The following is a 19,240-nucleotide window of genomic DNA, read 5'->3' as shown; positions in this document are numbered from 1 at the left end:
ATTTCCTCCTCCGTACTATTTCTACATCTTATCCTCACTTCCATGGTAACAGGTAGCAGTAATTCAATACATGTTTGTTGAAGAGAAATAAATATTTCTTATTCAGTAATACTATCTCAACAAACGAGACTCACACTTTCACCTGAAGAAGAAATAATAGATAATATCAAAAGTGTAAAGCCAGCAAGCTTTAAGGAACTGTTATCCATTTTATAAACATACTGATTAAGCCTTCTGTTGGCTGCTAGGATTATAAAAATATGACACACAGCCTAGATCAAGGGTTGGCAAGTTATACCCCGTAAGCCTAAAAATTAGCCTGTTGTCTTTGTAAATAAAGTTTTATTGGAATGCAGCCACACTCACTGTTTACATATCGTGAATTGCCATTTTCACAACTACTATAGCAAGACTGAGCAGCTGTGACTTAAGACAGTCTGGTCCATAAACCCTGCAACATTTACTATCTAGCCCTATGCAGAAAAACTCACAGTCCATGCAGATTTGAGACTAATGGTTTGAATATCCTGGAGGAGGAAATAGAGGACCTCAGGTAAGCTTCCTAGATGAAACAGTTAGCTGAAACTTAAGTGAAGACTGTGAGGCAGCCCGAGACAGAAATCAGAGAGAAGGTAAAGAAAGGGCTGGAGGCAGAGGGATAAAGGGCAGGTTTTAGTTACATGGTACTGTTAGAATGCAGTGTACAAAGTGGTGAAAGACAAAGCTGGAGAAAAGGGCATAATAGGCTACAGTTGCCAAGGTGAAGAGTTTGTATTTTTTAAACAAATATATCACTTTATGCTTATACTGGCCAGAAAAATAAAAATCAAACACATACACACAAATCCACCTCTGGAAGAATATATCAGGAAACTAGTAAAAAAGAAATAATAGAGGGAAAGGACAGATAAAACTGGGGTCAGAAAGACTTTACTAAATATCTTTTTAAATTTGTTTTTTAAATCACATGAATGCATTACCTATTCTAAAATTACATGTTAAAAAGTGTGTTCCTTGCCATAAAGGAAATATTTAAGGACTTTAAATGAGAGGTGTTAAGAGCAAACAAATTAGATTCTGTAGATGAAATATAGAGGAAAGCTGGAAAGAGCAAAGAGCAGTCAGGAAACTATTAACAGACCACTGATTACTTAAAGCAAGCACATTAACAATGTATTATGAAGTTTACAACATATTAAGAAGCAAAAAGTATGACAATAGCTCAAAGGATGGAAAAGGAAGTAAAGGAGTTATATTACTGTAGGGTTTTACATTGTTTTTAACTGGAATAACATTAATTAAAAGAAAACTAGGATAAGTTAAGGATGAGTACTACAATGTCTACACTAACAATTAAAAATACCACAAGGAAACCTCTTGTGCACCAGGACCCAGGAGAAAAGAGCAGTGACCCCACAAGAGACTGAGCCAGACTTGCCCGAGTCTCTGGCAGAGGCGTGGGTCAATAGTGGCCTGCCGCGGGGTCAGGGGCACTGACTCACCTAGGAGTTGACTCCAACAGTCCTGAGTGTGACAGCATAAGTCTTTTTGAAGGAGGTTCCCATTGCTGCCATTACCCCTACCATAGTTTGGCCTCAGGCCAAACTACAGGGAGGGAACACAGCCCCACCCATCAGCAGAAAATTGGATTAAAGATTTACTGAGCAAGGCCTTTCATGACTCAGATAACTATGATGGTGTGATCACTCACCTAGAGCCAGACATCCTGGAATGTGAAGTCAAGTGGGCCTTAGGAAGCATCACTAAGAACAAAGCTAGTGGAGGTGATGGAATTCCAACTGAGCTATTTCAAATCCTGAAAGATGATGCTGTGAAAGTGTTACACTCAATATGCCAGCAAATTTGGAAAACTCAGCAGTGGCCACATGACTGGAAAAGGTCAGTTTTCATTCCAATCCCAAAGAAAGGCAATGCCAAAGAATGCTCAAACTACCACACAATTGCACTCATCTCACACGCTAGTAAAGTAATGCTCAAAATTGCCCAAGCCAGGCTTCAGCAATATGTGAATCATGAACTTCCAGATGTTCAAGCTGGATTTAGAAAAGGCAGAGGAACCAGAGATCAAATTGCCAACATCCAATGGATTATTGAAAAACCAAGAGAGTTCCAGAAATATATCTACTTCTACTTTATTAACTACGCCAACCCCTTTGACTGTGTGGACCACAACAAACCACCTGACCTGCCTCCTGAGAAACCTGTATGCAGGCAAGAAGCAACAGTTAGAACTGTACATGGAACAACAGACTGGTTCCAAATCAGCAAAGGAGTACGTCAAGGCTGTATATTGTCACCCTGCTTATTCAACTTATATGCAGAGTACATCATGAGAAACGCTGGACTGGAAGAAGCATAAGCTGGAATCAAGATTGCTGGGAGAAGTATCAATAACCTCAGATATTCAGATGAGACCACCCTTATGGCAGAAAGTGAAGAGGAACTAAAAAGCCTCTTGATGAAAGTGAAAGAGGAGAGTGAAAAAGTTGGCTTAAAGCTCAACATTCAGAAAACGAAGATCATGGCATCTGGTCCCATCACTTCATGGGAAATAGATGGGGAAACAGTGGAAACAGTGTCAGACTTTATTTTTGGGGGCTCCAAAATCACTGCAGATGGTGACTGCAGCCATGAAATTAAAAGACGCTTACTCCTTGGAAGGAACGTTATGACCAACCTAGATAGCATATTGAAAAGCAGAGATATTACTTTGCCAACAAAGGTCTGTCTTGTCAAGGCTATGGTTTTTCCTGTGGTCATGTATGGATGTGAGAGTTGGACTGTGAAGAAAGCTGAGTGCTGAAGAATTGATGCTTTTGAACTAGAGAAGACTCTTGAGAGTCCCTTGGACTGCAAGGAGATCCAACCAGTCCATTCTAAAGGAGATCAGTCCTGGGTGTTCATTGGAAGGACTGATGCTGAAGCTGAAACTCCAATACTTTGGCCACCTCATGTGAAAAATTGACTCACTGGAAAAGATCCTGATGCTGGGAGGGATTGGGGGCAGGAGGAGAAGGGGACAACAGAGGATGAGACGGCTGGATGGCATCACTGACTCGATGGACATGAGTTTAGTGAAGTCCGGGAGTTGGTGATGGACAGGGAGGCCTGGCATGCTGCATTTCATGAGGTCGCAAAGAGTCGGACACAACTGAGCGACTGAACTGAATAACTAATTAGAGAATATATAACTCCATTGCTAACAGTAGCATGGGGGTTCTCTTTCTGGCCCCTCCTCATGCCTATGTCAAAAGCTTTCTCTATGTCTTTTATACTTTAATAAAAGTTTATTACACAAAGCTCTGAGTGATCAAGCCTCGTCTCTGGCCCTGGATTGAATTCTTCTCCTCCGGAGGCCAAGAATCCCGGCGTCTTTTCATGGTTCAACAACAACCTTTTATAGGGCCACCCAGGACGGACGGGTCACGGGGGAGAGTTCTGACAAAACATGGTCCACTGGAGAAGGCAATGGCAAACCACTTCAGTGTTCTTGTCTGAGAACCCCACGAACAGTATGAGAAGGCAAAAGGACATGAAACTGAAAGATGGACTCTCCACGTTGGTAGGTGCCCAATATGCTACTGCAGAAGAGTGGAGAAATAGCTCCGAAAGAATGAAGAGGCTGGGTCAAAGCGGAAACAACGCCCAGTTGTGGATGTGTCTGGTGGTGAAAGTAAAGTCTGATGCTATAAAGAACAATACTGCATAGGAATCCGGAATGTTACGTCCATGAATCAAGGTAAATCAGAAGTGATCAAACAGGAGATGGCAAGAGTGAACATCCACATTTTAGGAATCATTGAATTCAAATGGACCAGAATGGGTGAATTTAATTCAATGACCATTATATCTACTACTGTGGGCCAGAATCCTTTAGAAGAAATGGAGTAATCCTCATAGTCAATAACACAAGCAGGTTTAAATAAGAAGCCAAAAGAGAAAATTAAGTGGAATTTTAATTAAAAAAATTTTTTTTAGAAAAAGAGGGACATTTTTAAAGAGGGACACAAAGGAACAAAAAAACTGATGGTTCAAAACAAGAAAAATTAACAAAATGGTAACATAACATTACCCAACCCATTACCAACCCATTATGGTTGGTAAACCCAACCGTAACAGTAATTAAATATAAATGAATTAAGCCAATTAAAGGACACAGATTGTCATTCTGGATTAAAAAACAAGACCTAACTACATGCTCTTTACAAGGGCCATTTTAAAAATACTAACACTTACAAACTCAAAGAAAAAGAACAGAAAAAGACAAATACTAATTAAACAAACAAAAAGCCAGGACAGCTATATTAAATATCAGAAGATTTCAAGACAGAAATTATTCCCAAAGCCCAGAGATAAACAGGGATATTTTATAACGCTAAAAGGACTGATCCACAGCAGACAAAACAATCCTAAGAGATCTATTCCCAACTAACATACTTAAAAATACACTAAGCAAATGTTAACCAAAAGGGAACCACAGATAAATCCACTGTCATAGTCAGGGCTAACAACTCACATAGAAAAAGCAGACATGAACAGTTATATCAATATTGAGATATAAAATACATTAAGTAATTGCCTATTGGTAAGAGTAGAGGAGAATAAGTTAAAGTAACAGGAATGAAGGGAAAAATTAAAGTTGAATTAAAGAAAATGAAGCCTTATACAAACTGATGATACGACTCCATATATTAAAGGTATGGGTACCTCAATTCTGTGGCCATCAGATGAAAAGTGAAAATTAAGGATCAAATTTATTGGAAAAATTCTAATATTATAGATCTTTTTCTTACCAGCATCACTGTTAAATTCATAATTCTTCCAAGGTTATCAATGTAGTAGACACTGTCTTGATACCATGGATCACAGTGTAGGTAATTATACATTCCAAAAGCATGCATGTGTTCCAGTGTATATTGATCATCTCGAAGTTTTACTTCTGCCACAGCTGAAATATAAGAAAAATAAACATAAACACGAAGAGCTTTCCTCAGATTGTTCTTTTCTGCAGAATGCCAATAAAGTTAAAAAAAAAAAAAAAAACAGAACACTAATTACCAAGGCCTTTGGGACAATTTACTTGTATTATTCATTCAAAAACAATTTCTGGGCACCAACTAGGCACTGTGTGCAAAGGGTAAACGGTGAATCAAACTGACGAGGCCGTTCGCTTACAGAAGTTATAGTATAGTGCTGCGGGAGATAGAGCTTTTCACACTCTTTTCTTTCAGGTACCTCTTCCTTATAATTACGAATATAAAGAACAGAGAAATTCTAAAATTGAAAGATTCCCTGTCTTCTGGGCAAATATTAAGTACACTACATTATAAAGTGTTTTTGTACTTTTAAAAATCCTTTCCTGTCTATTAACTCATTCACTTTTACTACATGTTAAGAAAAAAAGAGAATGTTTTTATTATCTCATTATATAACGATGGAAACAAAGTGTAAATGGTGACTACTAATGTTATACCACATCTTTCCCAAGAGTACAGAACAAAACAGTATCATATCTGGAACAGAAACAAGGTTTCCTACTCAAACAACAGTGCTTCTTTTCCACTAGGGCATTAGAGACTTCCATAATTTACTTTTCTCAAGCTTTATTGAGATATAATTGATATACAGCACTGTATAAGTTTAAGGTGTACAACATAATGATATATGTATGTATTGAGAAATGATTACCAAATAAGTTTAACACATACATCCATCAACTCACATAGTTACAACTGTTCTTATTATAAGAACTTATAAGATCTACTTTCTTAGCTGCTTCGACAATTTTAAATCTGCCTCCCACTCCTCCTTCTCATCTATGTAGATAGAAACCCTTATAGTTCAGGGCTGCTCATGACCTAGAATTAATTTCTGTTCCAAAAGGAAATACATAAGTAGACTATGCTTAGCCAGTACTTTACTTAATTATGAAACTCACCTTACTATATTCTGATTGCAAGTATTTTCGTCTTTTTTCCCCAAATGCTCACCTGTCCCTACTTTTAATACCCATCTTGAGTACTGGCTGACTTACATTTATTCATTCATTTATTCAGCAAATATTTTAATAGGCATAAAATCACAGAATCTATTTTCTTAACACTTGTGATCCAGTGGGGAAATGGACATTAGGCAAATAAATAAATACATTATATATAAATGTAAGTGAAGTGAAGTGAAAGTCGCTCAGTCATGTTTGACTCTTTTCGACCCCATGGACTATACAGTCCATGCAATTCTCCAGACCAGAATACTGGAGTGGGTAGCCGTTACCTTCTCCAAGAGATCTTCCCAACCCAGGGATCAAACCCAGGTCTTCCGCATAGCAGGTGGATTCTTTACCAGCTGAGTCACAAGGGAAGACCCATATAAATGTAAATATGTATATAATTAATCAAATAAATATATAATTAAACTGCAATAAATTGTACAGAGAAAAATTACTGGAGACTGAGAACCACTAACACTGGAAGCTGATCTACTTGGGGAAATTAATGAAGGCTTTCAAAAATTTGAGCCAAAGGGACACAGGTTGAATCCCTGGATTGGGAAGATCCCCTGGAGCAGGAAATGGCAACCCGCTCCAATATTCTTGCCTGGGAAATCCCATGGATAGAGGAGCCTGGCGGGCTACAGTCCATGGGGTTGCAAAGAGTCTGACTTGACTGAGCGCAAGCACACACACACACATACACACACACACACAAAGGATAAGGTAGAGTTAACTTAAATATGCCTACACACACACACACACCTTTACACACACACACCCACACACACCCCTACACACACACACCACACACACACACACCCCTACTTATCACTGGCAAAGGACAACAGGCAAAAGTAGAAGGAAAAACTTGATTTCAAAAAAACAAGTCAGAGAGTCCAACTTAACTGAGCACACACACAAAAACACCCACCCTCCCACCCAACTTATCACAAGGAGAACTGCACGAGGAAAGGCTATAGACATATGAAACTAGAGAACTGGGCAGAAGGTGGATCACAAAAGGCCCTGCTATATTCATCTTTGCTGATAAACTCAATGTAATAATTCATTTACGAGCTTTTAAGTAGGAGAGTAAGGTCTAGATTCAAATTTACAGAAGGTTTGCTGCTACTGGTAAGTCGCTTCAGTCGTGTCCGACTCTGTGCGACCCCATAGACGGCAGCCCACTAGGCTTCCCGTCCCTGGGATTCTCCAGGCAAGAACACTGGAGTGGGTTGCCATTTCCTTCTCCAATGCATGGAAGTGAAAAGTGAAAGTGAAGTCGCTCAGTCGTGTCTGACTCTAGCGACCCCATGGACTGCAGCCTACCAGGCTCTTCCGTCCATGGGATTTTCTAGGCAAGAGTACTGGAGTGGGGTGCCATTGACTTCTCTGTACAGAAGGTTTACTTATAACTAAATATGGAAAACAGAGCAGAGCAAAGGAAACCCTGGAAGACCCACCAGGATGCTACTGCAGTCATCCAGGTAAGAATGGCTGAAGTTTAGAGACCTCCAGAGGTAAAACCATTGTAACTTTATGATGGATTTGATAGAGGCTGAGGAAACTGTTATTACATAACTCGAGGGAGTGTTTATTTTATCTGGAAGCTAAAAATACATACACACAGATTAGAAACAATCAATTCCTGGTTTTCTAGCACCACTGTGTGGATTAAACGCGATACTGCAGGAAGTATACACTCTAACATAATGGCGCAAAGCAGTAACACGAGGCAATGATACAACAAATACATTTTCTTCATACGCGTGCCAAAGACCTGGGCAATGCTGAACAAGCCAGAAACTTCTTAGCCCTTTGCCTTAGTACAAATGCGTACTCGACTGTGAATGTACGGATCTGGAAAACCGTGTTAGGAAACCATGAAACAGTCTGTCTTGCTGCATTCTGACAAGATTATTTTATATAATTTATTAGGACACAAGAAAAGGGCACATTACATACTTAAAGTTACTGCATTTATCATGTCAATCATCTCAAGTATAAAAAGGCAGATAGAGGAAATGAAAGGAGAAAAGCAACATCCAGAATGTGACAGAGCTTAACCACTGGCAGGGCTCTTCTGCGGAGTCTACAGGAGAAGACGATGGCCGGGAGTCTCCAAGCTAGCTTGGCTCTGTGAGTTGACTGAAGATCAGCGATCTCTTTAATAAAGAGCTAAGAAGTCAGTGTAGTAAACTATTTTATTATTGGAAACATACTACAAGAGCCCTACTGGAAAAGCCTTTTCCCTTATTCTTTTAAAAAGCACCTGGGGCCTAACAAGAGGGGAGTCTCCCTTAATCTTTACCTAACTTTCTTAAATAACATGCATGGGACCTCAAAAATCTATAGATTTTCATTCACAAATTGATTTATTGAATGTCTATTATGTGCCAGACATGGTGTTTGGCATTGAGGAAATACTGGTATATAAAACAGACAGGGTTCCTGGCCAAAGGATGCTAACAATGGCCACAATTACAGCTTCGTGTCCTTTTAGAACATACAATTAAATTGAATTACTTTACAAAGGTCACTTCGTAGACCATTTATCTTCTTTCCACCTAGTTGTTGGGTTTGCTGCTCTTTGCATATAAAGATGTGAAGAAGCCAGAGTACAAGTTTGTAGAGCTAGTTCTGAAGCAAATGCATAGAACAGGGCAAGACTAGATTTAGCAGCACTGCCCCGCCTAAACTCTTCTATATAAGCTTCTGTACCATCATCCTTAGATCTGCTTTCCCCCAAATTTTCCTCCAGAAGAGCAGGCATGAATTTTATAGTAAACTTACACAAAACAATAGTTACACGGCCTTTCTCTCTCTCTATTTTAATTATTGCCTGAATTTTTTTAACCAGCTTTTATTCTCCTTGCCTTGAAGAAACAGCCCAGGGACCAGGAAGAGTGTGTGCTTTTGGGTCAGGTTAACCACTGATGAGCAGCTTAAAGGGTAAGTTACCTAAATGTCTACCCTGATTTCTCACCTGTCATAAAAGTGAACAATACTTACCCTATAAGTTATTGACAGGCTTATATTAAAAAACATGTGAAGAATTTGCTATATGATGCCTGAGAAGAGTGTTAATTTCTCTGTTCCTATTCTCCCTTCCAAGGCTAATTCTCACATAGCTGTTGATGATTTCCTTCTCTTCTGCCTCTTCTGGGCCCTTCCGCAGGTTGGTTATCTCCTTTTCACCGGCCCCTTCTCCTTCACCTAAATATGTCGAAAATTCCCCCACTCACAAAACACATGAGAAAGGATTCCTTTGCTCTGCACTCAAAGCAGAGCTTTCTTCCGCCCTGTATTTCTCAAACTTCTCTAAATAAACAGTCTACACTCCCATTTTCTCATTATGCTCCTGAATCCATTTCAATTTTGTTTCCAGCTCTAATATTCTACAGAAATTACTCTCTCACTTAAAAACATGTATTGAGCAGCCAAGATGGAATAATAGTGGCCAGATTTAGCCTTCCCTCGGAAACAACCAGTAAGACAAAATAAATCAGACAAAATTATATAAAACAGTGATTTTCAAGACATGAGACAACAGGCAACAAAGGACAGTGATCCTTAAGAGATGAGACACAAATGAGGTCAGCCCTACCGTGCCCAGCTTGGTGCCCTGACTGAGGGTCCAGCCCACAGCACAAAGAGGGGCGAGTGAAGTAGAATGTGGCCGACTCCCTGGGTGGAGGAATCTGAACTGAAAAGTCTGGGGAGACCAAGGCAGCTACGGTTCATCAGGCAGAGTACCAGAGAAGAGAGCCGCAGAGAGAGCACTCCACAGATCTGCAGAGGCCTCTCTCAAATACTCAGCAGACGACTAATGGCACATGTTTGAGGAAACCACTCCAGGCCAGGGCAAGGACCAACTGAGGGAACAGCGATGGGAACTCACACAGGCTGGGAGCTGTGATCGTTCCCATTAGGTAGACCACAGCGAACTCCTAATTCATAGGCAAAATACACAGAATGGTCCTGTCTCAGAGGTGAGGAATAATCAGCCACAGACTCAGCACTGCTCCAGACTAAGCTAAAAAAAAATTTAAGAAGACCCAGTGAAGTTAATGTAATAAATTCAAGTAACTCAACTGCATCACAGAACAAAGTTCAAGAAGATTTATAAGGATACAATAGGGTAAAATTCACAACTTTTTTCATCCAAAGATTACCAGGTTTACAAAGAGGAAAGAAAACAAAACCCACAATGAAGAGAACAATCATTCAACAGATGCCAACAGATAATGGTCACAGAAGTTATAATTAGCAGGATAAAACGTTAAGTATTGATTAAAGTAGATTCCAAATGTTCATAACTAGAGATATGAAGGATATTAAAATCATTTAAATCAAACTTCTAGAGATGAAAACTAGATGAAAAATACACTGGATGGAATTAATGACAGAATAGACATTGAAAAAGAAGAGTGAAATTAAAGGCATGAAAACAGAAACTACCCAAAATAAAACAGACTTAAGAAACCTCTCTGAAGGTCCAGTGTTTAAGACTCTGTGCTTCCACTTTAGAGGGCACAGGTTGCCTGGTTGGAAAATAAGATCCTGCATGCCACGCAGCATACCCAAAAAGCAACAAAAAACAAAACAGAAAAAATAAAAAGAGCATTGATGAGCTGGCGTTTAACTTCTCATGATCTAAAAATGGGTTAACGAGGACTTCCCAGCAGGTCCAGTGGTTAAGAATCCACCTGCCAATGCAGGGGACAATGGTTTAATCTCTCATTCGAGAGGATCCCACATGCTGCAAGGCCGCGAAGCCCACGCGCCACAACTGCTGAGGATGAGCTCTAGAGCTGTGAGCTGCAACTCTTGAGCCCATGGGCTGCAACTGCTGATGCCCACATACCTACAGCCTGTGCTCCGCAACTAGAGAAAGAATGGAGACGACGACGAAGACCCAGCACAGCCAAAAAGGAATAATAAATAAATAATGGATATCTAGATTCCTTAAAAGACTTCCCTGGTGGCTCAGACGGCGAAGTGTCTGTCTACAATGCGGGAGACCTGGGTTCGATCCCTGGATCTTCCCGACCTTTAAGATTCCTTAAAGGAGAAAACAAAGAAGGGAAAAAAAAAAAACCAGTAGAAGAAATAATGGCTGAAAACTTGCCAAAACTGATGAAAACTATAAATTCAGGGATCTAGGAAGTTTGGCAAACCCCAAGTACAAGAATTATGAGGAAAACCACATCAACACACAATATAATCAAACCACTCTAAGTCAGGATGAAAGAGAAAAATCTTTAAAACAGCCAAAGGAAAAAGAGATATCACGCATAAAAGAACAAAGGATAACATGATTTCTCATGAGAGACAATAAAAGTAATAGACACAGGGGTAAAATCTTTAAAGTAGTGAAGGAAAAAAAACCGTCATCCTAGAATTCTGTACATGGCAAAAAATATCTTTTGAAAATCAAGGCAAACTGTTTTTAGACACACAAAAGCTGAAATATTTCATCACCAGAAGACCCACACTATAAGAAATATTAGAAGTCCTTCAGGCAGAGGAAAATTATACAGATAACACTATGGATCAACATAAAGGAACGAAGGGCACCAGAAATGGCAACTATAGAAGTAAATACGTTAAGATTTTTCCCTCTACTTTTACATCTCTTTGCCAGGAGAAATATCAATAACCTCAGAAATGCAGATGACACCACACTTATGGCAGAAAGCGCCATAAAAAAAAAGCCTCTTGATGAAAGTGAAAGAGGAGAGTGAAAAAGTTGGCTTAAAGCTCAACATTCAGAAAACGAAGATCATGGCATCTGGTCCCATCACTTCATGGGAAATGGATGGGGAAACGGTGTCAGACTTTATTCTCTGGGGCTCCAAAATCACTGAAGATGGTGACTGCAGCCATGAAATTAAAAGATGCTTACTCCTTGGAAGCAAAGTCATGACCAACCTAGATAGCATATTCAAAAGCAGAGACATTACTTTGCCAACAAAGGTCCATCTAGTCAAGGCTATGGTTTTTCCAGTGGTCATGTATGGATGTGAGAGTTGGACTGTGAAGAAAGCTGAGTGCTGAAGAATTGATGCTTTTGAACTGTGGTGTTAAAGACTCTTGAGAATCCCTTGGACTACAAGGAGATCCAACCAGTCCATTCTGAAGGAGGTCAGTCCTGGGTGTTCTTTGGAAGGAATGACGCTAAAGCTGAAACTCCAGTACTTTGGCCACTTCATGCGAAGAGTCGACTCATTGGAAAAGACTCTGATGCTGGGAGGGATTGGGGGAAGGAGGAGAAGGGGACAACAGAGGATGAGATGGCTGGATGGCATCACCGACTCGATGGATGTGAGTTTGAGTGAACTCTGGGAGTTGGTGATTGACAGGGAGGCCTGGCGTGCTTCGATTCATGGGGTCCCAAACAGTTGGAAACGACTGAGCGACTGAACTGAACTGAACTGAAGAGGTAATTAACTATTTAAACAAAATGTTGAGTGCCTAAGAACTGATCCTTTCAAATTGTGGTGCTAGAGAAGATTCTTGAGAGTCCCTTGGAAAGCAAGGAGATCAAAACAGTCAATCCTACAGGATATCAACCCTGAATATTCACTGGAAGGACTGATGCTGAAGCTCCAATGCTTTGGCCACCTGATGTGAACAACCAACTCAGTGGAAAAGACCCTGATGTTGGGAAAGAGTGAGAGCAGGAGGAGAAGGGGGTAACAGAAGCTAAGATGGTTGGATGGCATCAACAACTCAATGGACATGAGTTTGAGCAAACTCCAGGAGATAGTGAAGGACAGGGAAGCCTGGTGTGCTGAAATCCATGAGGTCCCAAAGAGTCGGACACAACTTAAGAGACTGAACAACAACATAAGTTTATGGTAATATGTAAAAGTAAAACGCATGACAATATCATAAAGGAGAGAAATGGAAGTATACTTTTGGTTCTCAAACTATACATGAAATAATAAAATATCATTTGAATGTATCATGTAATAATTTAGAGATGTACATTATAAACCTTAGGGGCGTGCCTGGTAGCTCAGTGGTTTAAAAAAAAAAAAAAAAAATCTGCCAGCCAGTGCAGAAGACCTGGGTTCGATCCCTGGGTTGCAAAGATTCCCTGGAGAAGGTAATGGAAACCCATTGTAGTATTCTTGCCTGGGAAATCCCATTGACAGAGGAGCCTGGTGGGCTACAAGGGGAGATCACTTCTGCCTTTTTCTTCCTCCCTGTTCCCTCCTAACTAACTCTGGGCCAGATACAGAAAGGAACAAGGGAAATTCTGGGGATGATGGCTAAGTTTAATTTCTTGATTGTGGTAACGACTTCCTAAGTGTATACAGACACTCATCAAAACTAACTATACAGTTAAATATCTGTAGATTATTGTCATTTATATCTCAGTAAAGCTGTTAAAGTGCTGCAATTAATATGCCAGCAAATTGGGAAAACTCAACAGTAGCCACAGGACTGGCCACATTCCAATTCCAAAGAAAGGCAATGTCAAAGAATTGAAACTACCACACAATTGTGCTCATTTCACATGTGAAACTGAAAGTTGCTCAGTCGTGTCCAACTCTTTGTGAGCCCATGAACTATACAGTCCATGGAATTCTCCAGGGCAGAATACTGGAGTGGGTAGCCTTTCCCTTCTCCAGGGTATCTTCCCAACCCAGGGATTGAACCCAGGTCTCCCACATTGCAGACAGATTCTTTACCAGCTGAGCCACAAGGGAAGCCCCACATGTAGCAAGGTAATGTTCAAAATCCTTCAAGTTAGGCTTCAACAATACATGTACCAAGAACTTCCACATGTACAAGCTGGATTCAGAAAAGGTACATGATCCAGAGATCAAATTGCCAACATAAGGTACATGATCCAGAGATCAAATTGCCAACATCCGCTGGATCACAGAAAAAAGCAAGAGAATTCCAGAAGAACATCTATTTCTGCTTCATTGTCTACGATAAAGCCTTTGACTGTGTGTATCACTACAAACTGAGGAAAATTCTTAAAGAGATGCAAATACCAGAGTACCTTACCCGCCTCCTGAGAAACCTGTATGCACATCAAGAAGCAACAGTTAGAACCAGACATGGAACAACGGACAAGTTTAGAATTGGGAAAGGAGTACGTCAAGGCTGTGAACTGTGACCCTGCTTATTTAACTTATATGCAGAGTACATCATGAGAAACGCCAGGCTGGATGAAGTACAAGCTGGAATCAAGACTGCTGGGAGAAATATCAATAACCTCAGATATGCAGATGACACCACCCTTATGGCAGAAGGTGAAGAGAAACTAAAGAGCCTCTTGATGAAGGTGAATGAGGAGTGTGAAAAAGCTGGCTTAAAACTCAACATTCAAAACTAAGATCATGGCATCCGGTCCCATCACTTCATGGCAAATAGACGGGGAAACAATAGAAACAGTGACAGACTATGTCTTCTTGGGCTCCAAAATCACTGTGGACAGTTACTGCAGTCATGAAATTAAGACACTTGCTCCTTGGGAGAAAAGCTATGACAAACCTAGACAGCATATTTAAAAAGCAAAAAGCATCACTTTGCCAACAAAGGTCCATCTAGTCAAAGCTATGGTTTTTCCAGCAGTCATGTACTGAAGTGAGAGTTGGACCTTAAAGAAGGCTGAGTGCCAAAGAACTAATGCTTTCAAATTACAGTGCTGGAGAAGAATCTTGTGAGTCCCTTGGACAGCAAGGAGATCGAATCAGTCAATCCTAAAGGAAATTAACCCCAAATATTCATCGGAAGGACTGATGCTGAAACTCCAATACTTTGTCCAGCAAAGGTGAAGAGCCAACTCACTGGAATAGATCCTGATGCTGGGAAAGACTGAGGGCAGGAGGACAAGTGGAAGACAGAGGATGAGATGGTTAGATAGCATCACTGACTCAATGGACATGAATTTGAGCAAACTCCGGGAGATAGTGAAAGACAGGGAAGCCTGGCGTGTTGTAGTCCATGGGGTCGCAAAGAGTCAGACACAACTGAGTGACTGAACAACAAAAGCTGTTTGTTGTGTGTGATATAAAATCATCTATTACTAATCAGTCATGCTTCAGCCCCAGAGATGAAACACTGAAAGAAAAAGATGGATACAGGACTCTCAACACAGAATATAGTCTTAGCAGAGAAAACAGACACTAAATGCTGAGAAATTTGATAAAGTCTATGAAGAATCAGGTCTATGGAAAAGTACATATTCTAATTTGTAGAGATTTTATAGCATAGGTTCTAATAGTCAAGAAAGGAATCTGACTTTCTTGTAAACCAAGATGAAAAAATGGAGTATGAATTAGCTAAGTGAAAATATATACATTTACTGAGTGGAGTCTAGGGGAAAAAAAATATAAGAGAAAGGCCCAGAAATGGAATTGCTAGGTCAAAGGGCAGTAACATTTTATACAAAAGATTTTTATTGCTTAGTTCTTTGGGATAGAAAAAGACAAAGTGACATTTACTGTTTATGCAGTGTCACAGGGGGTAGCAAAGCGGGTTTTAGAACAATTTAACAACACATAAGACAAGAGAACAAAACTCAATGCTCTGAGCTCTTCGAGTCCAGACACCCCACCTTCATTCTCACATCCCAACTGCAGAGCTTCACACAGCACAGGTGCCTGCCAACAGTTTGTTGAATTAATAAGAACCCCCTGGGCTGGTTATAAAAGAAATCAAACCATCAGGAGGAGCAGCTCAATCATCTCACACTCTCTAGAAATGGCAGTTTTTAAAAGAATTAACCTCTTCTTCATCATCCTCAAGTAATTCTTAATGAAAGCTCCTCATGTGAACTACTGCAAAGCCTCCCAACTGGTCTCCCCGTCTCCACTCCCTTCATCGTCCAAACTCAATCTCCCAGAGCCTAGGAGTGAACTTGCTGTGGTTTAGTTGCTAAGATGTATCCGATTCTTTTGCAACCCCATGGACTGTAGCCTGCCAGGCGCCTCTGTCCACGTGATTTCCCAGGCAAGAATACTAGAGTCGGTTATCGTTTCCTCCTTCAGGGGATCTTCCTGACCCAGGGATCGAACCCATGTCTCCTGCATTGGCAGGCAGATTCTTTACCTCCGAGCCACTGGGGAAGCCCCGAAGAGTGAACTCTTCAATCCCCAATTTAGTAATTTCCCTTCTCTACTTAAGACCCTAATGTAAATGACATCTCATCATCTCCACCTGTGCATCCCAAACAATAATCTAAGACCAATACTGGTGAAATGAGGGAGAAAAAGAATATCTTAGTTTTTTCACAGTGTACTCAAGAGGAATATTTATTGTGACAGTTTGCTTCCTGCTTTTTTGGTGTCAAAATATCCTTCTGATTATGAAAAGGTGGGTGAGGACATGACAGTTTTTAAGAAACAGCTCCACTAAGGAAATTAAAAAGCTGGTAAATCTATGACAGCTGAGCTTCACTTTGTAATTGCCCATGGAAAAGTCTGGGAAACACTGACTCACAGGATAAAAAAAAGCCAAAGATTAAAAAGTGCCTTCACCTATCTAAATCTTCTCACTCTCCCAGTAGATTTGTTTGCTCTTGCAAAACAGCAGTGCAGTAGTGCCCTGCACAGAGTCTAATTGTTTCCCCTTTGCTCAGGCTTTCCCAGGAATGGAATGACCTCAACAACTTCTCTCCTTCATTCAGTCTATGTACTGAGTATCGACTATGCCAACCACTGTCTCTACAGAGTGAGCACTGAGCAAAAGAGAAACACCACAGTGAGCTCCATGGAACTCACAGTCTAGTGCAGGAAACAGATATCAAATAAACAAAGAATTAAAAACTATAACAAGTACTGCCTTAAAGAGAATGGAATGAAGGTGCCCCAAATCGAAAGACTCGTCAGGAAGGTACTATAGTTCAGGCGAGAGATATCAATGATTTGGACCAGGGTAGAGGCATGGAGAAGACAAGATTTTGAGTTGACAGGCTTTGCTGAGAAACTGAATAGGAGATTATCTCGCTGTCCCTCACTGTGCACACTGTTGAACCATGGTAGGCAAGGCATGAGCAGGGATAAGGGAAGAAAACTCAAGGAGTTGCAGGAACGGCAGACACATTTACTGTCTCCTGACTGGCACAGCAGCCGTAGAAACAGACACACTATTTTCTCTTCTCATGGTTCACCTAGCGGACACAGCTATAACGCAGCAGCAACGGCTTCTCAGGTGATGCTTATACAGGGCACTGAACGTGCACAGTACAATAAATGGTCTCAGCTGTTATGTAACTATGTATTCACAAAACGTGGGCAAGAGCGAGAGGCCGTGTGGTGAGAGTCTGATCACTGCTAATTTGCTCCTTCCCTACAGAGGTTAAAAAAACAAGAAATACACCAAAGATAAAGCACAAACGACTATGTCGACCTGCGTTAGAAGTCTTCCCATACATACCCACTCTGCGCTTGATTATACTACTTGCTTTGGCCAGTGGAACAGCAGCAAACTTACTGCGAGCAGAGCCTGAAAAAACTCTTGTGCACTGCTTGTCTCTTGGAATAAGCCTGTGGCAGCCTGCTGGATGAGACCATATGGAGGAAAACCAAGAAGGGAGCATCTGAAACCATCTTACAGCAGCCTATAGCCAGAGAACACCAAATGTATGAGAAAGCTGAGTTATGACTAGAGCCGCCTAGCTAACCTGTAGACTTATAAGCACTAATAACTGCTTACTGTTTTGAGCCACTGAGTTTTGAGGTGGTTTTTTAATGCAAGGCTAAATAACACGGAGTTATTATTTATTTATGTAAGGTGGGAGAAAGGGAATGAAAAGAAACAGCAAGCTTATTTTTTCTTATCCTGATCAACTCCTACCTACTCTTTACAGCGCAACTGAGATATCAACTCCCTCATCTAGAAGCTTTCCTAGATGTCTCTGGCCGGTTTGAGAAACATGGAAACACCATCACTATGTTTTGTACATATCCTGATCACTGCCTTACCACATCCTCCTGTAACTATCAGCTTACACTTTTCTTCCTAGCTAGACAATAGCAACTTTACATTACTGTGTCATATTCATCTTTATTGTATCAGCATGTACATAAAACAGGCTCTCAAGAGAGGTTGCTGAGTTTCTATAATTTATACATTAAACGAATAAACCCTTACTTGATACTATAAAACCTATTAACTCTAGATTATCGCTCAAAGTGTGATCCACTGACATGAATCAGAATCAGCAGGATTGTGTATCAAAAATGCAATCTCTGGGCTCTTTATCGTCAACTAAAATGCCACTCGTTACATTGTAAAAACATGGATGATTATTCCCGCCACCGACAGATAAAATAAGTAGAAGTGTGGATACTAAACCAACTCGTCTCCAATTTTTTCTCGAGATGTAGAGAAAAGTCCTACGACAGAGTCCTCAATCTGACAGCCTATAAATGCAACGGAGTTTCTCTTCTAAGAATTGGGTCTCAGCCAGAGGACAGGAGCAGAAGGTCTTCCAAAGAGGTGTGGCTTCTCAACGCACACAGGGGATGCTCCAAGAGCAAAGCCTGTCCTGAGCACTCTCTGCAGCAGGAAATCAGACCAGGACCGACAGGCGGGCCGGGCCTAGGCAGTACCTCGGGCAGGCTCTCGGAGCCCGGGCAGCAGAGCCGAGGGCGGAACCCACGGTCCTGCTACGCCAGAGCCACTGGAAAGCGGCTCCCTAGGGGGTCGGGGAAGGGAGTCATTCTCCAGAGAAAGCCATGGTAAACCCCAGCCCGGCTTGACCGTGAGGAAAGTCACAGTCGCCTGGCTAGCCGAAGTCAAAAAAGAAGAAAATGAAGAATGGGTCGCGCCGAAGGAAACCGAAAGGTGAACGGAACAGAGGGCGAGAGGGTGCCGCCGCTTCCCACCTGCGTCAAGTTCCAGCTGGTAAGAAGGCAGAGGTTCGAGGGAGAGCTTGTAACTCTCGAAGCGGGGATCCAGCAGTGGTCTCTTCACCCGCAGGGAGCAATTAGCGGCCACCTCCATCGCCTTCCAGGGGCCCAGCGTGAGAATTAGTAAAGCTCTCGTTGAAAGGTCCGCGCTTCCCTGGGAGTACTGTGGCTTGGAGGCGGCGTGGTTCTCATCCCAGAAAACACTGCGGCGCAGCGTGCCTTCTGGGAAATGTAGTGCCCGCGAGAAAGTTGCCTCTGTTGCATGCTGGGATATGTAGTCTTTCGTGAACTCAATGCCCATGCGACAGCAGGATCTGGACTCTCTTACCCAGAAGGCTGAGCGACC

General features: G+C 41.3%; 1 protein-coding gene across 2 annotated transcripts in view; it reads right to left on the bottom strand.

Annotated features, from left to right (window-relative positions):
• The window catches only part of NUDCD1 (NudC domain containing 1), a 93,371-nt gene extending 74,270 nt beyond the window's left edge, over positions 1-19,101 (bottom strand). The window contains exons 1-2 of one of the 2 annotated variants that reach the window (XM_010812118.4): positions 18,871-19,101; positions 4,815-4,969 (exon numbers count right to left, since the gene is read on the bottom strand). In XM_010812118.4, the coding sequence (XP_010810420.2) occupies positions 4,815-4,969; positions 18,871-18,988 (273 nt within the window). In that variant the 5' untranslated portion in view covers positions 18,989-19,101. 2 annotated transcript variants of the gene reach the window in all.
• Between the last annotated feature and the right edge of the window lie 139 nt (positions 19,102-19,240).

Source organism: Bos taurus, chromosome 14 (genome assembly GCF_002263795.3).
Source record: "Bos taurus isolate L1 Dominette 01449 registration number 42190680 breed Hereford chromosome 14, ARS-UCD2.0, whole genome shotgun sequence".
Lineage (NCBI taxonomy): Eukaryota > Metazoa > Chordata > Mammalia > Artiodactyla > Bovidae > Bos > Bos taurus.
Note: the sequence above shows the minus strand (reverse complement) of the source record. Positions and strands in the feature narration are given on the sequence as shown.